At 43.3% G+C, this 25,815-nt stretch overlaps 1 protein-coding gene across 1 annotated transcript in view; it reads right to left on the bottom strand.

Moving 5' to 3' along the window:
* Nucleotides 1-4,993: 4,993 nt before the first annotated feature.
* ARSJ (arylsulfatase family member J) overlaps nucleotides 4,994-25,815 on the bottom strand; it is a 59,314-nt gene continuing 38,492 nt past the window's right edge. The window contains exon 2 of the mRNA XM_029076418.1: nucleotides 4,994-8,124. Coding sequence (XP_028932251.1) covers nucleotides 6,714-8,124 — 1,411 coding nt within the window. The 3' untranslated portion in view covers nucleotides 4,994-6,713. The remainder of the gene's footprint in view (nucleotides 8,125-25,815) is intronic.

Raw genomic sequence — 25,815 nt, 5'->3', positions numbered from 1 at the left:
CAATCTAACAACTATAAACAAATTGCAGTTTGATGGACTGTAAGAGGTGATCCCTAAAATAAACATGACTAAGAGATATATAAAATATTAGTAAGGGCTATTCTCACACATGGTAATACAATCCATCAGAACTATTTATTGAGTGCCTATCCTACGTAGGGCACTGTACTAAGTCCTTGGGAAAGTATGATAGAGTTGGTACACATGATCCTGGAGAGATAGACACTGGAATAAATTACATGTAGGAGGAAGCAATAGAGTAAAAAAGACATGTACATAAATGTTGAGGTGAAATATGATTACCCAAGTGCTTGGGGTGACTGGAAGTACTGAAATGGCAGTGTGGGGTGGAAAAAGGATAAGGAGATGAGTGATTAATCATGGAAGGCCTCTCGGAGGTGATGTGATTTCAGATGGGCTCTGAAGATGGGGAGAAGAGTGCAAGGGGGAGAGAGCTCCAGGCAGGAGGGAGAGTGTGCGCAAGAGGTTGGTGGCAGTAGAGACGAGTCGAGTCGCAGCAAGTCGGAAAAACCAGAGGAAAGTACCTTCAGTGACATAAGATTTATAAGATAAATAGATTGAGAGCCCTTCAGGAATTAAAAAGAAATGAGGAACTAATGGAAGGATTTAGGAAACAAAGAAAATGGAAAGGATGCGTGAAAGAAAGGGCCATTTGAACATTGCAGAAGCAGATAACAGAACAGAGATCACCAGGAGAGAATGGGGGGAGATGGCATGAATCTAACAATCACCAAGTCTACTATTTGAAAACAAGAAGATTAAAGATGTTGAAAAGAGTATTTTCATATTCTTCGTAGGAACGATCACGTAGAGCCGAGTGATTCTGGCAAAGCCTGTAATGTTTATGTGAAGTTCAGGAAGGCTGATTTCACCTAGGCAATGGTAGTTCTCTAACTACCGTACTCCCTCCGCAATTACTCACCCCATCCCTCATCTCCACAAGACTTATGGTATCTTTTTTTATGGTATCTGTTACGCTGTTACTGTGTGCAAGGCACTGTACTAATCATTGAGATAGATACAAGCTAATCAGGATGGACACAGCCCAAGTATCACATGGGGCTCACAGTCTTAACCTCCATTTTACAGGTGAGGTTACCAAGACGGAAAGAAGTGAAGCGACTTGCCCGAGGTCACACAGCTGACAAGCGGAGCCGGGATTAGAACCCAGGTCCCACTGACTCCCAGACCCAGGCTCTATGCACTAGGCCACACCTCTTCTCATCTTTCTACTCAATCTGCTTCCCCTCCCTGTAATTTATTTAATGTGTGAATCCTTTAAGGGCAGAGATTTTTGTCTACTTACTCTGGTCCTTTCCCAAGTGATTAGTTCAGTGCCAATGGCTAGAGCACGGGTAGAGCGTGGGGCGAAGGCTCTGTGGAGGGAACTGGTTCTGTCGGACTTGACGGTGGGGCTGAGAAGATCGAGGACCCTTAATTCTCGAGATGGGTGAATCCTCCCTGAACTCACAGTCCTGTCCCCAGGGTCACCCTGCACGTCTTTCATCCCTCCAGAGCTGGAGTCAGAAGGACCCGGGGTCTAATCCCAGCTCCGCCACCTGTCTGCTATGTGACCTTGGGCAAGTCACTTCAATTCTCTGTGCCTCAGTGACCTCATCTGTAAAATGGAGACTAAGACTTTGGGCCCCATATGGGACAAGGACTCGGTCCTCTTGATTAGCTTGCATCTACCCCAGCACTTAATACACTGCCTCGCACAAAAAAGTGTTTAACAAATACCATAAATAAAGTTCAAATACCATTCATTGAATACATAAAATCCCCACTGAGGAGTAAATTCAGTCATTCAGCTGCTGAATTAATCTTTTCAACCCATGATGATATACTTGAGCAAACTACAGATTTGAAAGAATATACCGACTCTTGGCTAGGTTAAACACTTTGCTTCTTCTTCATTGTCTCTTGGCTGTTAAGAATAATCCTTTTCACAAGCACTCGAGTTGACTGATCAATCAGTCACATTATTGAGCACATACTTTGTGCACAGCGATGTACTAAATACTTGGAAGAAAATACCAGATACAAAACACACATTTTGCCCTGACATCGAGGCGCTTACAATCTAATACAAGTGATAGGAAGATATACACTATTAGAGTAGAAGGAAGAGCAAAGTTGTAAGAGCACACATAGGGCAGGCCCAAAGAGTTGAATAAATAACTGAATATACAATTGAATGTGCATTCATGCATATGAACTGAGTTGAATTATTTAGTGCCTTTTGTGTGTAGAACACTGTAATTTGGAAAGGCAGGTCTGGACAAATAATGGGGAAAATCATAGTTGTTTTGAAGGATGTACCATTAAAAAATACCCTATTTCTAAATATGCTTCAACTTTATCTTGGGTTCTCTGCCCTATTAAAGCTCTGCTTCTCTGCTTTGATAGCTATTAGATTCAGCTCTTCGGTTGGTAGCCAACTCAGCCTTTAACAACTTTCTCTGAGAAAGTGTCTCTCCTCGGGAAGCATATGAGCTGAGAAAATGTCAGAGGCGGACAGTGATATTTCCCTCGTCTGGACTCAGAAATAAAGGCAAAACGGTACACATTAACCTTTTCCTAAACCCAGTTTTGAGAAGAGTACAGTGCATTGCTTCAGTGTCCAGAGGCAGTGTGGTCTAGTGGATAGAGTCCGGGAGTTAGAAGTATTTAGGTTCTAATCCCGGCTCTGCCACTTGTCTGCTGTGTGACCTTGGGCAAGTCACTTAACTTCTCTGTAACTCAGTTATCTCACCTGTAAAATGGGGATTAAGACTGTGGGCCCTCTGTGGGACAGGGACGGTGTCCATCCTGATTAGCGGTATCTTTATCCCAGTCCTTAGAACTGTGCTAGACACATATTATGTGCTTAGCAAATACAATCATTATTATTATTATTATTATTAGAATGCTGCAAGAAATCCTGGGAGCTCTAAATAAATATTTTATTCATTCAGTCAAAGTATTTATTGAGTGCTTACCTTGTGCAAAGCACTGTACTAAGCGCTTGGAACATACAATTCGGCAACAGATAGAGACAATCCCTGCCCAATGACGGGCTTTATATTGGTGATTTTAATGAGGGTAAGAAAAATAGCCTCCCAAAATTAGATAAATGCTTTTTAGATCTAAGATGCTTGTTCTTGAAGAAGGCATTATTGATCTTATGATTTTGTGCAATTGCAGTGATCTTGATCTATTATAATCAACAATTGATGGCACTGATGTCCATTTTATCTGATATACCAGAAAGCTCCCCTCTTCACCACCCCTACTCCCTCCCTCTGCTCTACCCCCCCACCCCACAGCACTTGTGTATATATGTACATATTTATTATTCTATTTATTTTATTAATGTGTATATATCTATAATTCTATTTATTTTTCATGCTATTGATGCCTGTCTACTTGTTTTGTTTTGCTGTCCGTCTCCCCTCTTCTAGACTGTGAGCCCGTTGTTGGGATTGTAGGGATTGTCTCTATCTGTTGCCAAATTCTACTTCCCAAGCACTTAGTATAGTGCTCTGCACACAGTAAGCACGCAATACGATTTGAATGAATAATAGATTTTCATTGCTCTAATGCATCAAAATACAACAGCTTATTAGTTACACTCTGATTACTTTGGATAATCTTTAGTTAAAAACCACCTCAGCTTTTTATCATAGAATAAATGCAGCAAAGCCTAGTTCATTTCAAACACAGGAGCCCAATAAGAACGGACTTCGAATGAATTAGCTGGACCAAACGTTATTTTAGTTTCAAATCTTAGGGCATTTGGTTAACTGAGAACATGTTTAAACTAGCACTACTTAAGCTACTTAAATTCACTGTTTAAATCGGCCATATCTGCTGAATGGCGTTTTACTGAATTATAGAATCTTTTTGTTTTTCAAAAATAAGTGTATCTGTGTTTTACACGAAATAATGGTAAAACCACTCAGCTGACTGAACGGAAAGCCATCCCGTGAAGCCGTTTCCCAGCCATACATCATAAAAATAATAATTATGGTATTTGTTAAGCGCTTACTATGTGCCAGGCACTTTACTAAACACTGTGGCAGATATAAGCAAATCAGGTTGGACACAGTCCCTGTCCCACATGGGGTTCATAGTCTCAATCCCCATTTTACAGAAGAGGTAACTGAGGCATAGAGAAGTGAAGTGACTTGCCCAAGTCACACAGCAGACGAGTCATCATCATCAAACCACGTTCCAAACCCCCATCTGTACTTAGCACTGCGCTGGATACTGTTCAAAACAAGTGAAATAGCCACACTCCCCCATTCCTTTTGAGCTTGCAATCTCAAATGGACAGTTAAGTGGAATAATATAAAAAGACACAGAACAAACACATTTGGCTATATACACGAAATAAGTCAATATGCCCTGATTATGTCTTATGCTCCAACAACATACAAGTATATTTGGTGTTGTCGGCCACGAAGAGTGAACCCCATTTGGCATGGAATGTTTGGCTAGTCACCACCCCAGATTTGGAAGCCCCAATCAGTGTGAACACTACAAAGTGTTTTGAATGCCACTGGCCAAAGGCAAACACTGTGGTCTAGTGGATAGAGCACGCGTCTGGAAGTCAGAAGGATCTGGGCTCTGATCCCAGCTCTGCCACTTGTCGGCTGTGTCGCTTCACTCCTCTGTGCCTCAATTACCTCATCTGCAAAAAAAAAATGGGGATTAAGACTCTGGGCCCCACATGGAACATAGGTTGTGTCTTGTGTCCAACCTGATTAGCTTATATTCTACCCCAGCGCTTAGTACAGTACCTGGCACATAGTAAGTGCTTATCCAATACTATAAAGAAGAAGAAAGTAGACACAGGCTGCCATTAACCCTTTTAGACGGCCAATGACCTACTTTGGCAAGTAGCAGTTAGAGGTTCTTGATGTGCTCAGATAAAGCACTTGATGAGAGGAAAGATGAGTCAGATAACTTTTGCTAATGCCACAAAAATAAACCATTTTAATAGATACATAAATAAACTGTTTATCATATACCTTTTTCGACAGAACAAAATTGTCCAGCAACAAAATTGTCCAGCTGCTATCCAGGCACTGAACTACACTATTCCAAGTGACCACAAAGCAAAATAATCGCCTTGAAACATTCACAATGATTGGCAGCAGTGAAGGAATTGCCACCCGGATCATTTTTCCTTTTGTAGTCTATGTGTTCTGGCAGTGTTTACAGTCAATTATGGTTTTACAGCGCTTGGTACAGTTGAGAAAGTAAAATAAAATTCTTCCAATAGCGTGTCAGGGGAAAACCTCAAAAAACCCGAAAAGATCATTCGCATCCTCACAGATGACAAGAAAATAATTAATCTGTTTCTTTGTAAAAATAAATTCTGGATTTTATTCGGGTGAGTGTTGTGTATTTCTAAAAGTGTATGAACATTCATTCCATTTATTCTGGCAGTGTGAACAAAGGCTTCTTTTGGCCTTCTCCTAACGTGATGATTTGAGGCACGTGCATAGTTTTTCATATGGGTACAGACTTAAAGCTTTTTGATTTCACAAGAAGGGCAAATGCAGTTGGCAAAAAGGCCCCAAATTTCCTTTCCGATGCCTATGATAGACATGATGCAAGGGGAAGCCCTATCACTTTGGGAAGACATTTAGGCTGTTGCTCAAGGTCAAGAGTGTCAGCATAGTGCTTTTCCAATTGTTCTGATGATCGGTTTCGAGTGCATGCCTCTCCGGATATTTTATGGGGGAGCCAGTCACTGTAGTTCTGGCAGGTTCCGAGTCACTGAAACCTAGGTATCTACATGAGGCAAATCTCTTTTCTAAAGGTGATTTTTCGGTAGAAAAATCTAGTCTGGACCGAGAGTAGGCCCAGATCAATCTACCATTAAAACCAACCCCGTTTTGATTAGGGATTGTTCCCCGGGGGGTGGGGTGAGATTCGTAAGGCACCGCACCCTGCGAGTCTCACCCCTGACCGGCCCGGGGACATGTTCAAGTCAATCTGCCCCCCTCGATGACTGATTGCACTTCCCATTTCTATACTAAGCCTCACCTCTCAGGTTAGATGGGCTCAGGGCCAGCCTCAGACCACAGGCAGGCTAGCAGTGGTGGTCCGGGGGAACCCCAAGAATGTAAACCCCCTCCCCCAAAAGGCAGTTGTCAATCCAGCCAAGTAGGAGGGACCCCCGCGGACACACTCTCACAGCACGAGTTCCCTGACCACATGAGAAAAACCTGCCATTTTTTAGCCCTGTGAGTCTGGGCTGAGACCTCAACCACTAGACTCCATAGTCCCCCTTGTTCTTAGCTGGCCGATACCAAAAGTGACAATACGGCAACGACGGTGGACTCCCTGAAGGTTTTTCGCACAGACGTGTATTTTGCCTAATGCAGACAGCAGCTACTGTCCCCGCCCCTCCCAACATTCGACCAGGAGCCGGGAAACAGCTAACTCCAACAACGTCATCTGCAGTGCAGCTCTCATAAATAATACCCTCTAGGGGAGAAGGTTCTTCATGTTGGTGTTTTGTAATTCTCCAGCTGGTGAGGAGGGTTGAGGCCCAGCGGGAGAACTCTCTGTTCTGGCCCAAAGAAGGAGAGAAGCGGACAGTGAGGGCACAGAGCAGATTGTTGCCAACTGGTTCACGAGAGAGAAGGGCTCAGGATAGCGTCATCTATTTTCCACCCAACCCCACCTCATCGGGTCTACCCACGAGCGAGGCCCGAGTGGCAGAGCGGAAACGATCCTTTTTTCCGCGAGACTTTCTTCTTTGTCTTATTCTTCTTCTTTTTCTTCTTCTTTTTCTCCACTTTGCTCTTCCCCGGTCTCTTTTTCTTCTCCTCCTCCCGATACCAGGGTCCCCACACCCCCCCGTTGAGCCTCGGGTTACTCCGGGGGTCCCTCGGAGGATACCGGACGGGGACGGCGGTCTTATTGAACTGCGAGAGTCTCCTCAGAAGCTGTTTCACGACGCCCGGATACCTCGCGGAGAGGTCTACCCGCTCATAGGGGTCAGCCGTGATGTTGAACAGCCACACGCTCTTGCCCGCCGACCAGGAGATGCGCTCGTTGTGCCAGCGGTTGGGCCCGAGGTTGCTGAAGGCCTGTGGGGGGACCCACTCGCTGAAGCCCGGGTTTCCCGTCAGGAGCTTCCAGTGGCGCACTCTGATGGCGGACTGGATGGCCGTGTTCCAGATGCCGAAGCCCGCGGCCCAGGACCCGTTCTTGGCCTTGGTGTAAATGGGATCGATGTTGTGCAGGATGTCCACCCGAGGGGAGCGACGGCCTTCGCTGATGGTCTCCCAGACGTCGTAGCCGTCCAGTCGGACGCCCTCGTCCAGCTGCCCTTCCGCCAGCGTGATCAGAGTGGGGTACCAGTCCGTGATGTGCACGAGCTCCCGGCACACGGTGCCCTTGTTCTTCAGGAGGGGGCTGTGGACGAAGCCCACGGCCCGGATCCCCCCCTCCCAGTATGTCCCTTTGCTCCCCCTGAGGGGCCAGTTGCTCCCTCCGGCCGTCGGCTGGCCCCCGTTGTCCGACGAGTAGATCAGGATGCTGTTGTCGTAGAAGCCGTACCTCTTCAGCGCCAGGGTCACGTTGTGGATCGCCTCGTCCAGGCACGAGAGCATGGCGGCGTATCTCCGCCGATTTATGTTAATGATGGACCTGTAGTGTTCAAAGTACCTCCCCGGGGCCTGCAGGGGCGAATGAACAGCCTGGTAGGCGATGTAGAGGAAGAGGGGTCTTCTGGGATCGTGGCTGGCAAGGATCTGTTGCACTCTCTGCGTGTACATTTGGGTGGAGTAGATCCCGTTGTCGTACTCCCAGGCAGCATCGTCGTTCTCGTAAAGATCGTACCCGCACATCCCCGGACTGTCGCATTTGTAGTGAGTGTAGTAATCCCCGCTCCCCAGAAGGGAGCCGAAAAAGGTATCGAATCCTCTCTGGGTGGGCATGCATTCCTTACGGTAAAAGCCCAGGTGCCATTTCCCGACCATGTGAGTGGAGTAGCCAACCTCCTTCAGTTTCTGAGGCAGGGTTACGTTGTCCAGCGGTAAGCAGTTTGGCTGCGTGGGTCTGATGATGGAGTGTTGGAGGCCTGTATGTATCTGATACCTGAGGGGGAAAGAAGGAAAAAACAGGGATTTAGTATTGAGAACCGGGAATGTTTCATATCCTATAAGCCATGTCTAAACGGACACCTTTATTCACCGACCCATCAGTGGAATTAATGGCGAGGTTTAAAACGTTCAGAGCACTGTAGTAAATGCTCAAGAGATTCTAGAGGAGATTCTAGCATTCGCGAGGGTAGACTGTAGAGAAGTAGAGCAGATTCTAGAGTCATAGAGAAGTTCCCAGTACTCTAGGGAGTAGATAATAATGTTGGTATTTGTTAAGCGCTTACCATGTGCAGAGCACTGTTCTAAGCGCTGGGGTACACACAAGCGAATCAGTTTGTCCCACGTGGGGCTCACAGTCTTAATCCCCATTTTACAGATGAGGTAACTGAGGCACAGAGAAGTGAAGTGACTTGCCCACAGTCACACAGCTGACAAGTGGCGGAGCCGGGATTCGAACCCATGATCTCTGACTCCAAAGCCCGTGCTCTTCCACTGAGTAGATCAGCCTGGTCTCCCTCCTCAAATCGGACAGACAATTCCTCTCCCCACCTTCAAAGCCTTACTGAAAGCTCACCTCCTCCAAGAGGTCTTCCCTGACCAAGCCCTCCTTTCCTCTTCTCCCATTCCTTTCTACATCACCCTGACTTGCTCCCTTTAATCATCGGCCCCCAACCTCCAGCCCCATAGCAGGAGAGGCTAGCTAGTGCACTTAGTACAGTGTTCTGCACAGAGTAAGCACTCAATAAATATGATTGAATGAATTTTCTAGAGTCATAGATTGAGAGAGTAAATTCTACAGAAGGAGAGTCGATTACTTGACTATGAGCCCCTTGAAGGTCACGGAGTGGGTCTAACATCCAGGTATTTCTTTCTCAACACTTAATACAGTGCCTAGCATGTAGCAGGCACTTGATAAATAAATAAAATAAATAGATGTTGGTATTTGTTAAGCGCTTACTATGTGCCAAGCACTGTTCTAAGCGCTGGGGTAGACACAGGGGAATCAGGTTGTCCCAGTTGGGGCTCACAGTTAATCCCCATTTGACAGATGGGGTAACTGAGGCACCGAGAAGTTAAGTGACTTGCCCAAATTCACACAGCTGACAAGTGGCCGAGCCGGGATTCGAACCCATGACCTCTGACTCCAAAGCCCATGCTCTTTCCACTGAGCTTTCACTACTAGAGAGTAGAACACACATTCCCTGCCCTCATAGATTTTACACCATAATGGGGCAAAGGAGAAGCCTTATTATTTACAAATAGTGGAAAGGAGGAAGAACAAAGGTTTAACTGATAGCATGAATATGGAAAGAGGAAATAGATAAATAAGCGAGTAACACATGTTCATGGAGGCATGTCACTGATCTTCATAAGGGGAATTTCATAAAAATGAAAATAATGAAAATATACTGCTATGGCATCCTGCAGAATGCACAGAGTACCCGCATTCATGTCACAAACCTTTCCACTATGTCATTTCTAAGAGCTACAGAAAAAAAAGAAACACCCTCCTTTTATTTGCTTGAAAACCCCCAAAAAGAAAGTCCTTTATGAAAAATATCTAAATGCTTCTGCAATCAATAAATCAATCAATCCTATATATTGAGCGCTTACTGTGTGAAGAGCACTTTATTAAGTGCTTGGGAGAGTACAGTGTAACCGAATTGGTGGACACATTCCCTGCCCACAATGAGCTTACGGTGTATGGACTGCCCTGTATCTGAATTGAAACTTGTAGTCATTTTTATCCCCACCTAAATTCAGTCTTTTTCTTTTGGTAGATCTGTATCTCTTAAAACACGCATATAGTTCACGGTCCCCACAGTAGTTGAGAACTGATTATATTACGAGCTAGTGGAAAGAGCATGAATCTGGTTGTCAGACTTCCAGCTCCACCACTGGTCTGCTGTGCTGTGTTAAGTAAGTCACTTAACTTCTCTGTGCCTCAGTCACTTAACTGTAAAATGGACATTAAGACTGTGAGCCCTACTTGGGACAGGGACTGTGTCCAACCCAATTATCTTGTTTCTGTCCCAGCACTTCGAACACATAGTAAGTCCTTAACAAATTTCATAAAGACAATATCTTTTGCTTCTATAGTTAGAAGTAACTTTAACTTACTTCTTAAGTAAGAAGTATTTAGAAAAGTAAAGCGCTTTGTAAATTGCCTGGCACATAGTAAGTGCTTAACAAATGCCATAAAAAAATGTGATGCCCTGGAAGCGAGCAGGGGAGAGAGCATTTGCAAAAATACTGTACACTTATTGTGGGCAGGGAATGTGTCTACCAACTCGTGTGTTGTACTCTCCCTGGAGCTTAGCACAGTGTTCTGCACACAGCAAGTGCTCAATAAATGGCGTTGATTTATTGGTTGCTTAATTGACTGAAAGGAAAGAAAAATAGGTGAAGGGAAAATCTTCATTTGTTTGCCCCTTTTGCCTCACTAACTTAGAGAACTCGATGTCCAAAGGGCAACAAGACAAATAGGAACTGATACATATCTTCCTTCCTTTCTCATCCCACCAGGCTCTAAACACATGGTTTTCTGCAAAGCACTATAAAAAATGGTCTGAGGGGAAAAAAACACACAAACTTATAGGATTAAATCAAAATGGACATTATTTCCATCACATCTCTCTTTGCCAGGAAAGAACATGGATTTCCTAGGGATAAAAATAGTTAATTAACTCTCTAGTATATGAGTTTTCAATTGGTTCAAGATGGGCCCAAACGTTGACTTCGATTTTCAAAAAAAAATCTGTAAAGTCTGAATTTATTAGGAAGTAACCAAATGTTGCCTTTTTCTAAACTCGATAGGAAGTGGGAGGAAGTATTGTATATGTTCTGGGAAACCTTATAAAACACATTTCCAGACTGACTTACAAATGTCAAACCAGGAATCAATTAAATTCAGCTTTTGTTCTCAATCCATAGTGAATTCAATCTCAAAATATCACAATGTTAAGTAATGGTAACGATAATAATAACGATGATTATAATTTTAATGGTATTTGTTAAGCACTACATGTAAAGCACTCTTTCGAGTACTGGGGTAGATGCAGGTTTATCAGGTCGGACACAGTCTCTGGTGCACAAGAGGCTCACAGTCTAAGTAGGAGGGAACAGGTACTGAACCCCCATTTTACAGATGGGGAACCCGAGGCACAGAGAAGTTCATTCATTCATTCATTCAATAGTATTTATTGAGCACTTACTATGTGCAGAGCACTGTATTAAGTGCTTGGAATGTACAATTCGGGAAGTGAAGTGACTTCCCTGAGGTCACACAGCAGGCAAGTGGCAGAGCTGGGATTAGAAACCAGGTCTTCTGACTTTTCAGGCCCAAGCTCTTTGCACTAGACCATGTTGCCTCTCTAATCACAGTTAAGCGACTCCTAAGTTTCGAGCAGTGTGCTAAATCCTTGGGGTAGATACGATACAGTCAAATTGGACATAGGCCCCGTTCCACTTGGGGCTTTCGATCTCTAAGGGGAGGGAGAACAGGTTTTTAATCTCTAGAGATGAGGAGACTGAATCCCAGATCAATCAAGTGATTTGCCCAAGGTAACAGGGCAGACAAGTGGTGGAGCCGGGAGTAGAACCCAGCTTCGTCAGACTCATTCATTCTTGTATTTATTGAGCTCTTACGGTGTGCAGAGCACTGTAATAAGCGCTTGGGAGAGTACAGTACAACAATAAACACACATTCGTTGTCCACGATGAGCTTACAATCTAGAGGGGGGAGACAAACGTTAATATAAATTACAGATATGTACATAGATGGTGTAGGGCTGGGAAGGGGGAAGAACAAAGGGAGCAAGTCAGGGTGATGAAGAAGGGAACGGGAGAAGAGGAAAGGAGAGCTTAGTCAGGGAAGGCCTCTTGGAGGACATGTGGCCCCTCAATGAGGCTTTGAAAGAGGGCAGAGTAATTGTCGAATTTGAGGAGGGAGGGCATTCCAGGCCAGAAGCAGGAGGCTGGCAAAGGTTGGCGGTGAGATAGACAAGATCGAGGCACAGGGAGAAGGTTAGCATTAGAGGAGCGGAGTGTGTGGGCTGGGTGGTAATAGGAGTAGCGAGGTGAGGTAGGAGGCGACAAGGTGACTGAATGTTTTAAATCCAACGGTGACTTTTGTTTGATATGGAGGTGGATGGGCAACCACTCGAGTTTTTTGAGGACTGAGAAACACGTCCCGAACGTTTCTGTAGAAGAATGACCCGGGCAGCAGACTGGAGTTCAGACCGGAGTGGGGAGAGCCAGGAGGCTGGGTCAGCAAAGTGGTTGATGCAGTAATGCAGGTGGGATGGGATGAGTGATTGTATTAGGATGGCAGCAGTTTGGATGGAGAGGAAAGGGTGGATTTTAATAATAATAATAATGTTGGTATTTGTTAAGCGCTTGCTATGTGCAGAGCACTGTTCTAAGCGCTGGAGCAGATACAAGGTAATCAGATTGTCCCACATGAGGCTCACAGTCTTAATCCCCATTTTACAGATGAGGTAACTGAGGCCCAGAGAAGTTAAGTAACTAGCCCACAGTCACACAGCTGCCAAGTGGCAGAGTCGGGATAATGCTAATGGCACTGTGGTATTTGTTAAGCGCTTACTATGTGCCAAGCACAGTTCTAAACACGGGGTAGATACAAGGTAATCAGGTTGGATACAGTCCCTCACCCACATGGCGCTCGTAGCCTCAATCCCCATTTTACAGCAGAGGAAACTGAGACACAGAAATTAAGTGACTTGCCCAAGGTCAGACAGCAGACGAGTGGCAGAGCTAGGATTAGAACCCATGTTCTGTGACTCCCAAGCCCGTGCTCTTGCCATCTACCTTCCGCAGTAACGTACGCACATATTCAATGATTCATTTGGTCACTTCACTCTAGTATACTGATGTTACTAACCACTACTAGAGAAGCAGCGTGGCTCAGTGGAAAGAGCCTGGGCTTCGGAGTCAGAGGTCATGAGTTCGACTCCCGGCTCTGCCACTTGTCGGCTGTGTGACTGTGGGCAAGGCACTTAACTTCTCTGTGCCTCAGTTCCCTCATCTGTAAAATGGGGATTTAACTGTGAGCCTCAAGTGGGACAACCTGATTCCCCTGTATCTCCCCCAGCGCGTAGAACAGTGCTCTGCACATAGTAAGCGCTTAACAAATACCAACATTATTATTATTATTATTACTACAACTTTGTTCTCGCTCCTCCCATGCTTTACATGATTGACATCTGCTGCCCCGCTACGTCCACAGCAGGGATCGTGGTCTTGGCTCCTGGTTGTGCTCACCAGAACAGTAAGCACTAAAATACCATCACTGATTTGACTAGCGAACAAACTCAATACAAACCAGTGCAGGCAAAATGTCCCGCTTGGTTAGAACTTTGTTTATGAACCTAATCTTCAAGAAGCGTGCCCTAGATAACCCTGTAGTATTATTTATAGTCACAGCAGTCTTTCTCTTGACCATAGGGATCATTTCAGTTTTCTCCTCATCTAACAGTGTAGTTCAATCAAAGTTTTGAATGAGTCCAAGTTCAATAGCCCCATATTCAAAATAATATCCAAGTCATCCAACTAATGAAAACTGGAATCTCACGAGGAGACGGTCCTCCCAACTATGACGCCCACTATGTTCAGCTCTTGGGTTTGATGCAGGTAGGATTATGGAGCCGCAGACCTCCAGGTGTCTGCTGCGGTAAGCATCTTCTTACTTTAAAGGACCGAGACACAGCCTTTGATGGTGGGAGCTTTATTTGATTGCCAGAACAGCCTTCCAACACGGATACATGAATTCCACCACCTTTCGACAGAAGCATGATAACCTGCTGAAATAGAATACCACTGTTTTGAGGGGGAAGATCCCTGGCAGATTGAGAGCAAATCAGTCACTGGAGAACCTCTCTACTTTTGTTGGAAGCAACTTCCTTCATTTTGAGGACACCCGGGGAGAGCTGCCTTAGCTCCCGAAAACCTCTTTTTCTCAAGTTCCGATGAAATGAGGGACACCATTATCTTGGAGCTAGTTCTCAGCCTCTCATGAGTGACCCAAACTGGAGCCCTGATGCAGCCAACTGATGGCCCTGGGGAGTTGGCAAGGTTCTGTGCCTCTCAACGTATGGGTTGAAAGGAACGTAAACCTGACCCAAAGAATTTCTCCCCAAGAGCAATGTAGTTTAGCAGCTAATGCAGTATTGAGATTGACAAACATCAACAGTCATTATGACCAGTGTACACAACTTGACACTAACCCAAACAAAAACAACAAAATGCAGTACTGACATTGACAAATATCAACAGTCATGACTAGTTTATGCAACTCTGCACTAATCCAAACAAAAAACAAAATGCAGTGTTGATACTGACAAATATCAGCAGTCATTATGACCAGCGTATATAACCTTACACTAACCCAAACAAAAACAACCACCCAAAAAATCCACAGATGCTTTCTATGCCTGGATGGCAGATATAGAGAAGCAGCGTGGCTCGGTGGAAAGAGCCCGGGCTTTGGAGTCAGAGGTCATGGGTTCAAATCCCGGCTCGGCCATTTGTCAGCTGTGTGACTTTGGGCAAGTCACTTAACTTCTCGGTGCCTCAGTTACCTCATCTGTAAAATGGGGATTAAGACTGTGAGCCCCACGTGGGACAACCTGATTCCCTTGTGTCTACCCCAGCGCTTAGAACAGTGCTCGGCACATAGTAAGCGCTTAACAAATACCAACATTATTATATAGCCTAAAAGCTAATGCCAAAAAGTGGTTGGGTTAACTTGAGTTTTCTATTTCAACACAGCAGAGGTCACAGTGGAACTTAAGAAAGCAAAATGACTTAGGTTATTAGTAGCAGATAGGGGATTTCTTCGTGTTATATTTTATTGAAACCATAACATCCACAGGATCTCAAAATTAGATTCAAGCAATGCAAGATATGGCCTGCCCCGCCAAAGGAGTACCCTTTACTTCATATAAGGACATGTGTTAGGAGGATCAATTGGTTTCCAAATATATTCATTCATCCACTCATTCATTCAATAACCTTTATTAAGCACTTACTGTGTGCAAAGCACTGTACTAAGTGCTTGGGAAAGTACAGAACAAAAATGAACAGTGATATTCCTGCCCACAGAGGGCTCACAGTCATGGAGCTGTATGGAGGCGCTCACAGTCTAGAAGTGGGGGATAGTTCATATTTCAATTCTGATGCAAAAGCATCCTTGGGTTTCTATTACTACTACTAATAATTATGATACTTAATAGCTTATGATTTACCACGCACTCACTGAATTACGAGCTGAGTAGATACAAGATAACCTGGTTGGACACATTCCCTTGTCCCGCATAGGAGCTCATTATCACTTAATTTCTCTGGGCCTTATTTACCTCAACTGTAAAATGGGGATTAAGACTGTGAGCCCCACGTTGGGCAAGGACTGTGTCCAACCCAATTTGCTTATATCCATCCCTGCACTTAGTACAGTGGCTGGTACATAGTAAGTGCTTAACAAATACCGCAATTATTAAGTAGAGGAGAATAGGATTTAAATAATGATTATGGTACTTGTTAAGCACTTCCTATGTGTGCGGCACTGTTCCAAGGGCTGGGGTAGACATAAGCAAATGGGTTGGCCACAGTGTGTGTCCCACATGGGGGTCCACAGTCTCAATCCCCACTGTACAGATGAGGCAACTGAGGCCCAGAGAATTGACTTGCCCAAGGTCACATGGCAGACAAGTGGCAGAGCCAGGACTAGAACTCATGATCTTCTGACTTCCAGGCCTATGCTCCATCCACTAAGCCACGCTGCTTCTCTAAAAAGTCCATCAGGCCATCTGTAAAAAGTCCATTTTCCAGATGAGGAAACTGAGGCCCAGAAATTAAGTGACTTGTCCAAGATCGCTCAGTAGACAAGTGGCGGAGCCGGGGTTAGAACTCGTATCCCGTGACTTCCTGGTCCGTGCTCTTTCCACTAGGGCCCGCTTCTTAAACAACTTAAAGAAATACAAAATTGGAGAGTCAATTCCAAACAAAGGGGACTCAACCAACAGGATCTAGTGGATTGAGCACAGGCCTGGGAGTCGGCAGGACCTGGATTTTAATTCTGACTCCACCTCTTTTCTTTTGTGTGACCTTGGGCAAGTCACTTCACTGGGCCTCAGTTACCTCATCTGTTGAATGGGGATTTAAGACTGTGAGCCCCATGAGGGACATGGACTGTGTCCACTCTGATTAGCTTATATGTACCCCAGCCCTTAGTACAGTACCTAGCACTTAGTCACGGCAAAACAAATACCATTAAAAAAATTCTACGCGAGGTGCGTTTTTGCAAAGCCCCATGTTGAGATTAGTATTCCTCAATATGGGTGCAATACTCATTATGCTTGACTCCACATGTCTGCATAAAATCATTTGCAACACTGCTGTGTGCTCTCTCCAGAGAGGCTTTTGTGGTCAGAGGAATGCTTCCTAATTTCCTACCAGCGTTCTCCCAAAACATATAGTGAAAACACATGTTACGGCAAAATGGGGAAAATTTTGCTTCTGATGGAAAAGCAACAGGATTCTTGGAGAAACTGTGTGATGAGGAGGGAACATGTCTACCAACTGGGTTGTATTATACTCTCCCAAGCACTTAGAACAGTGTTCTGAACACAGTAAATGCTCAATAAATACCACTGCTTGACTGTCAGTTGCTAATAGCTATGGACACTCAATCTCATGGCATAAATTCCATCTGGTTCTATGTGGCCAGAGCCCTTAGAGCACTTCAGTGTTGAGTTCTGACAAATATTTCTAGCTTCACATTTGTTCAAATTAGCTGTCTCATGGGTCAGGTATGACCAAAACGCCATTAAAGTCACGGTGGATTTGGTGATTTTTATACAATCTGCTCTTAGGGTTGTCCATAAACTCAATACTGATTTATCTACCATTTTAAAAGAGTAAATTGATGAACTCTGAAAGGAAATGGCCATCTGCTAGCCACATGAAGAGAAAATTCAGTCTGTACAATGGTATCCACTGCAGTCAGTGCCAAATCTGTTAGTATCAATAGCCTTTTCCTTGCTCCCCTGACAACTTTTAAAAATGCTACTTAAGGCAGCAATATGCCTTCCTTGAGGTATTGAGTTTTTTACATAAATCTAACTCTTGAATTTTTCCCTGATAATAGTTGTAGGCTTCTGTCAATTTTTATAGGTTTTAACCCATTCTTTCACTCCAGAGTTGGGATTTTCCATCATGTTTAGATGGATCCCTTCATCAAGAACCTGATATAATTTTGGCCTTATCGACTTAATTCTCACCAAATTTGGATGAGGTGGGTGAAGTTCAAGTACACCACTATCATTTGACCCATGTGTGACCCCTTTGGTGAAACTGAGGGATGGGGTGTGAAATGGCAGAGAAAGAGATGTTGTTAGGGGCAGAGGGGCGGAAATGTAAGCAGAGGAGTTTAGATAATCCACCAAAAGTTACTGTAGTGGATGAACGGAGAATAAACCAAACCCAGATGAGGAGATCGCTGTATATGACTTCTCTTACTAGATAGACTAGATGCAATTCAGCTTCCTTTTTTGTAAAATGGGGAGAAAATACCTGTTTTTCTCCCTTTTTGAGATGGTGAACCCCATGTGGGGCAGGGACTATCTTCTACCCACCTCAGCATTCAGTACAGTGCTTAATAAATGTTATCAATATTATATCATTTCTTTCCTAAATGTAATTCCTTGCTCAGCTGCCTCCTCTACTTCCATGGAGAACTCTTCCTGGATAAACACCTCTTTTACAGGACACCTGGTTCCACAAAGAAAGGAACTGTGTCTTGAAAAGTAATGTATCCTAGTGGAAAAGCACAGGCCTGGGAGTTAGAACACCTGGGTTCTAATCTTGTTTCTGTCGATTGTCTGCTGTGTGACCTTGGGCAAGTAACTTAAGTTCTCTGTGCCTCAGTTGCCTCATCTGCTAAAATGGGGATAAAATACTTGTTCTCCCTCCTATTTCAACTTTGGGCTGCACTGGTGCAGGGTCTCCGCCCAATCTGATTAACGTGTATATGCCTCAGCGCTTAGAACAGTTCTTAACACAAATTAAGCGCTCAACAAACACCATAATAATGATAATGATAATAATTATTATTAGAGATCAGGCAATTTTTGTAGGGCTTTGCGGGGAAGGAAGGGATGGAGACCATTAAGATGCTGAAGGGAATACAAAACCAAGCCAAAAAAGTTACTGCTATCTACGGAGGGCAGGTGTGATCAGTAACTCCGACAAAGACTTGTCCAGACAACTACTACATGGGAATTAGTGGCAGGGGCTGAGTTTTTGAATCTGGAAGGTGTTGAATCAGATGTATAGGATTTGGACACTTTCATCTCTAAGAATAGATTTAAGATGAAGAGAGCAATCAGCCTACATAAAGTCAGCTCTAAGTAAGGCATGTACAATGCTCTTGGAGGCTGGGTCAGCCCAAGACTTCTTAGATGGAAAAGAGGGTTGATGTCTACTGGATTTGTAATATTTGCCTCCCATATGGTTTGGGAGCTGCAGCTCAGCCTCCTGAACTGCCATCCCAAACACTCTAAGGATTGCATTTCTCAGTTCTGCCTACTCCTCTTTCCCACCAATCACTCAACCAATCAATGGCATTTATTGAGGGCTTACTGTATGCAGAAAGTCCAAATATGCCAGCTGTTTGCCATGAATTCCCAAATGAGGAACAACTAAATCCTTCTCGTTCTCTATTCTGTAAGCTCACTATGGTCAGGAAATGTATCTATCAACTCTGGTATATGGTACTCTCCCAAGCACTTAGTAACGTACTCTGCACACTAAGCACTCAATAAATATGACCGATTGATAATGGAAAAGAGGTATTCTGCTTATTCTGAGTTAGAAAAGGCTACCATGGTTAACAGTACATTTCCCTAAGCACTTCTTGTGTTATAAACCCTTTTTTACAGAGAGCTATTTTTAAACATTTTGCTGCCAACTGGAGGTAAAGTTGTATCTTACAGCTTCAAATGATGAAAACCACTTCAGAAACCAAGTGTACCCAGCTCGCCTATCAGGGTTTGTTTTTGATTTTTTCTGGAATATTGCACTGAAGAAAATGATTATTTATCCATTCCCATTCCCTGTGACCTATTCCAACGCAGTGTGCGTGGGCACAAGTAGTGATCCGAGAAAGACGGCACTATTAGATTCTGACGAGAGTTACTTTCTAGTCAGGTCAAATGTATTTTGGTTGTCTGATCTAGTGCATTACAACCTCTTCCTTAACTCCGGCACTCAGGGAGGAAACCGGATGGAGAGAAGTTTCTGTCATCCACCATCTCGGAGCCAAAGAGTCTTGCTTCACCTCTCTCTCACTGCACACTCAGTTCTGCCATAATTTGTGCTTTGACTCTACTTTTTGACCACGGTCTTATTAAAGAATTAGCATCCACCTGGCAACCTGAGCCTATTTGGTTAGGGTTTACTGAGTATCGGAAGAAACAGTCTACGCTTGTTAGAGAACAGTACCGCCTAATGGAAAGAACATAGGCCTGGGGATCAGATGATCTGGGTTCTAATCCCAACTCCATGTACCTGCCGTATGACCTTGGGCAAGTCGCTTAGCTTCTCTGTGCCACAGTTTCTTCATCTCTAAAACAGGGATTCAATGCCTGTTCTCTCTCCTACTTAGACTGTGTGTCCCACGTGGGGCAGGGCCTGTGTCTGACCTGACTAACTTGTATTTGCTCCAATGTTTAGAAAAAAGTGGCTGACACATAATGAGTGCTTAACAAATACAATAACAACAGTAAAACTTGTGCATTCGTACTCATGGTGCCGGAATAGGTAGGAACTGAAGCATGTTTTCCTTAACATGATTCTCGGTAACCTGTAACCCTTGTGTTCTAGGAGAAGCGGGTGCAAATTCAAATAATGGAATAAAGTCCCAATCATGTATTAATCAATCAATCAATGATATTTACTGCGCACTTAGTATATGCAGAACACTGTTTTTAAAGCACTTGTGAGAATACAGTACAACCGAATTAGCAGTCACATTCCCTGGCCAAATTGAGTTTACACTCTAAAGGAAATGATATTTATTGTTTGTTCACTTATTGTTATTATTATTAATATTTTTATTGAGCTATAGTATTCTTCCAAGTGTTTGGTTACAGAATGTAGAGCACTGTACCAAGCACTTGGGAGAAGATGATAAAACAGAGTTAGTAGTCACGTTCCCTTCCCACAACAAGTTTACAGACTAGAGGGAGCTTACAGTCGAGCACCGGAGTCCCAAACCCACAGTCCTATTCTCATTCTGATTAATCTGGCTCTGTAAATCAAAACCACTGGAATTCAGAAGCAAAGCAATCTTTTCATGTGATTTTTGAATGAGAGATGTATGTCACAGTACAAATTAGGAAGTTGTTAGCCTCACAGGAAAAAATTAATAAAAACATTTCATCATAATGATTACTGAGGCTTTGTCATATTGAAATGACCCTCTTTTATCATCAAAAGGGGGATGATTATTAAGATGTATCATGAAAATGGTGCAGCATAATGCATATATAAAAACAACTTTGCAGTTAGCCTTGCTAATTCATTTCATTAGTGGCTTTTTAGTTGTTTTCAATAATGTGCCAGGAAAATAAATACGATGCTGTTGAAGGCTTAAACAGCATTATGGAGTCCCTGCAGCAAACATATTTGAAAAGGCTGACTCTGTAGGTTGTCCCAGTCACGCCCACCCTGGAGAAAAGAGATTGTTCTTCTTTAGGTACCCGATCCCACCTGATCAGATATAGCACATAAAAGTGGTGATTAAGCAGCTACTGTATGCAGAACACTGTGCTCAGGGCTTGGTAGAGTAGATCAAGGCATGCAGAAGATGCAAGGCCCAGACTAGACTGTTAAATTAGACTGTTTCTCTGCTACAACTGTTCTGTTGTCCCCACCGACGCTCCAGTGTACTCCTAGTATCCACTTAGCTCCACCATTAGATCAAGTCCAAAAGATATCAGTTGGACCAGTTCATCTATGCCTTAATAATAATAATAATAATAATGGTGGTATTTGTTAAGCGCTTACTATGTGCAAAGCACTGTTCTAAGCACTGGGGGGATACAAGGTGATCAGGTTGTCCCACGCGGGGCTCACAGTTTTACTCCCCATTTTACAGATGAGGGAACTGAGGTACAGAGAAGTGAAGTGACTTGCCCAAAGTCACACAGCTGGCAAGCGGCAGAGCCGGGATTAGAACCCATGACCTCTGACTCCCAAGCCCGGCCTCTTTCCACTGAGCCACGCTGCTTAACAAGAATTACAGAAGACTACAGCCATAAGGTTTAATATGCCAGCTCCAGAACAAAAAAATAATAATGATAATGATAACAATAACAGTACTTGTTAAGCACTTACTATTTGCTAAATACTACACTAAGGGCTGGCATAGATTAAACACAGTCCTTGTCCCACTTGGGGTTCAACGTTTAAGGAAGAAGGAAAACTGGTATTTAACCCTCATTTTACAGAAGAGGAAACTGAGGTACAGAAAAGTGAACAAAGTAGTCATGATTCAGAAATTTAAGCTATGATAAATATCAAGACATTTTGCCAGAATTTTATTACTTTCTTAAGACTCAGTTTGGCACTAAAATATAACATCTCTCATCTTGATCTTAGTCTTTAATTACCGGTTGGTGACTAACGCATGTAGGCATTAATTTCTGATTACATTTCTAAATGAATTAATTTTATCCATATGAAATTTAAAAGGGTGCTTTAAAAAAGCGTATGCTCATTCGCCAAGCAAAAGCCCAGCTCACATCTATTACTGTAGCTCCGCCTTGTCTAAATTTAATAAAGATATAAAGTAGGATTGTACACTGTGGTCTATTTCCAAAACAACTGTAATGGTTAGGAACGCAACTTTTGGCAAGCAGTGTGTGCTAGACAGTGATTCTGGTGGTAGAGAAATGTGGGAGAATCTGAAGGAAAGTCAGTACTTAAGAAGAGTGTGAGCCAAAGCAGTTAGTAAAGGCTAAATTATTATTATACATTATGTAAGGTATAATATATAAAAGTACATGTAATATATGAATTATATAATAAATTATATAATATTCCCTGTGGGCAGGGTATGTGTCTACCAATTCTGTTGTATTGTATTCTCCCATGTGCTTTGTACAGGCTCTGCACAGAATAAGTACTCAATAATGATGACGATAAACGCAGAACCACTTGGAATAGTAATAGTCTCTATTGAACACCAGTGCAACACACTGTACTAAGCACTTGGGGAACTCCAAGTCCAACCAACAAGGGTGGGCTTCTTTATCTGTTGGAAGCTCCTTTAGGAAGGCAGCTCCTTTATGACATTTTTTGAAACATGTCATAAATATGACTATTAGTGGTGTTTAACAAATACCAATAAACACTAGCACTTACTAGGTGCCAAACATTGTAGAAAGCACTGAGAGAGATACAAGATAATGAGGTCAGGTACGTGGGGCTCACAGTCTAAGGGGGAGAAAGGTATTTAACTCCTATTTTACAGATGAGGAAACTGAGGTACAGAGAAGTGAAGTGGCTTGGTCAAGACCTCAGAGCAGGCAAGAGACGGAGCCAGGATTAGAATTTAGATTCCCTGACTCACAGGTCTGTGCTCTTTCCACTAGGCAACACAGCCTCCTGTGTTCAATAGGGTAAGCAGACATAACCCCGGCAGTCAGCGAGCTTGTAGTCTAGAGTGGAATATGAGCATTAAATAGAGCAGGAACATCCTCCGCCCCTCATCTCCCCTCCCTTTCTAAGCCATAATCATAGACACACCCCACCTGCCAAAATTCTCACCTGTGTGTCTACGCCCCACCTGATTATTTTCTATCTACCTCGGTGCTTACTTAATACAGTGGTTGTCAGGAAGTAAGCACCCAGTGAATACCATCATTTCCATGATTAAAAAACCTTTACACTAGAGGCAAAAGGCACTAACCTGAGTTCTCACAAACCTGAGGGGAAAAAAGGGAACGACGTTTATCGTTTTGAGAATTGCAGTCGATAAGGGTCATTGCTCCAGGTTTATTTGATCCACTTTCATTATAGATGAGGATAAGGCACAATAAAATGGAACTGAATTGAACAATTACCAAAAGAATTGTGAAATTGATCCTAACAATGAAGGTGAGCTGATTGAAATGACTGGGATGGAGTCTATTGACTTTACGGTACTGAACTGTACTTTCCCAAGCACGAAGCACAGTCCTCTACACAAAATGAGCTCTCAGTGAAAACCATTGAATGATTGACTGATGGATGTATTTCCTCATCGCTGGTGATGACAATTCAGTGCCCTTCACCATTCCACTTGTTCTGAACTTCTGAACTGGTAATTGGCAACCCCAGTAGCGTGGGAAAATTTATACCAGATCATAGTATTTACACGCTGACAAATCCATCTTTTTAATACTTGAGTGTATTTAATCTAACTGGTGTTCTCTGATTCAAAACAGTGTGGCCTAGTGGAAAGAGTACGGGCTCGAGAGGACCAGGGTTCTAATCCCAACTCTACCACTCGTCTGCTGTGTGACCTTGGGTAACTCACTTGTCTTCACAGGGCCTCAATTACTTCATATCTAAAATGGGGATTAAGACTGTGAACCCCATGTGGGACAGAGTCTGTGCCCATCGAGAGTTCTTCTATCTACCTCAACGTGCAGTACAATGCCTGGCATATAATAAGCACCTAAATACCATATTTCCAGAAGACTCATAGGGAATTAAGAATAGTATGACATTTCCCATTTTTGTGATGTCTTTAAAAACTAATCGTAGACATCATAATGAAAAAGTTTATTTTTTGTATTGTTATTCATTTCATTGTTTTCAACAGGCATTGAATCCTGCCAGCATCCAATGTAATCATACTAATACTGTTGGTATTTGTTAAGCGCTTACTATGTGCAGACCACTATTCTAAGCGCTGGGGTAGATACAAGGTCATCAGGTTGTCTCACGTGAGGCTCACAGTCTTCATCCTCATTTTGCAGATGAGGCAACTGAGGCACAGAGAAGTGAAGAGACTTGCCCACAGTCACACAGTTGACAAGTGGCAGATCCAGGATTCGAACCCATGACCCCTGACTCCCAAGCCTGGCCTCTTTCCACTGAGCCATGCTGCTTCTGGAATTGAGGTTAATACCAGAGAAGATTTCAATTCTCCCAACCAAAGGAATATTTAGATCTAGTGTGTCAAGCTTGCCAGATGACAGCTTTTCCCAACTTTAAAGCCCTCGTTAAAAAAAAAAATCCCACGTCCTCCAAGAGGCCTTCCGCAATTAATTCCTGCCACACCAAGCAGATCGGAGCCATCAACCAATCAGTGGTATTTATTGAGTACCTTCTATGTAGAGAGTCCTGAACTAAGCACCTGGAAGAATAGAATATAATGAGACTTTGGGTAGGTCACAACTTTTCTGTGCCTCAGTTTCTTCATCTGAAAATTGGGAATGCAATACTTTTTCTCCCTCCCACTTATACTGTAGCTCTAAGTAGGTCAAGAACTGTGTCCAGTGTGATTCTCCTCAGAGTTATAACTAACCAGGAAACATTTTGCAGGATTTAGCATCCCCTGTAGTGCTTTGCACCAAGTAGATGTTTAGAAAATAATGTTGATTTTAATCACATCCTCACCCGTCATGGCTGAAGTTACCAAACAGGCAAGTAGTGAAGCCAGGATTAGAACCCGGGTCCTATCACTCCCAGAGCTATATGCTTTCCACTATGCTACTGAGCAGCAAATGAGCAGAGGTAGCTACTAGCCATTTACCAATTCCAGGGCGGAGGGGACTGATAAAGAGAGATATGTATGGGCTTTAGGAGAAGAACAGACCAATTTACAGGTTGGGTTTTCACATCACCTGCTGTCTTCTTCACTGACCAATCGTCTGGACAAGGAAACTAGCCAGAAATGGTCCTTTCTGACACCAGCTGCCAGGATGGAGATGGAGTTAGCATGTTTTAAAAGGCCAGGATCAAGTGTCAGGAAATCCGGGTTTTATTCCAGTTATTCGGTTTGCTGTATTAACCACAGATGGGATGTAGGCTCTTACTGTTGCACCTTTAGAGCTGGGGAATGACAACAAGCTGAACAGGGGAAATTAGCAGGCCTAAAATTCTAACTCCCAACTGTAACCTAGCTTGTATTTACTCAAATTGCAAGCCAGTTGGTTCACAGTAGCTTACGATTTAGGTATGGACTTATTTTAATGCAGGCTAAGGATCTTTACCTTTGGGCCTTGCCAAAATGAAATAAAAATCCAACAAAAAAATCTAGCTGAAACTGGTAAAATCAATACTTATTTACTCTGTAGGAAAAGGTAAGGACTCGATTGGCTTTTGTGTGCCAATTGAACTTCTTTATGATTGCAGAATTTTCCCACCTAATTTTTCATTTCTAAGCAGAACTATAAACCCTAGAACATTTTAGAAAGCACTATCACAAAGCATACAAAGCATGACAATTTATGGTTAGAAGTTAATAGGGTCTCATGATGTAGAAATTATTCTCCAACTTGGCATGCATAAGCCATGGGTGACGGATAGCTTTTGAGGCAACTTTTAAACCACGTTAAAGATTTCCTATGTAATATTTCAGAATTTCTTTTTGAAAAGCAAACTGGACATGATA

The sequence above is a fragment of the Ornithorhynchus anatinus genome, chromosome 12 (assembly GCF_004115215.2).
Source record: "Ornithorhynchus anatinus isolate Pmale09 chromosome 12, mOrnAna1.pri.v4, whole genome shotgun sequence".
Lineage (NCBI taxonomy): Eukaryota > Metazoa > Chordata > Mammalia > Monotremata > Ornithorhynchidae > Ornithorhynchus > Ornithorhynchus anatinus.
Note: the sequence above shows the minus strand (reverse complement) of the source record. Positions and strands in the feature narration are given on the sequence as shown.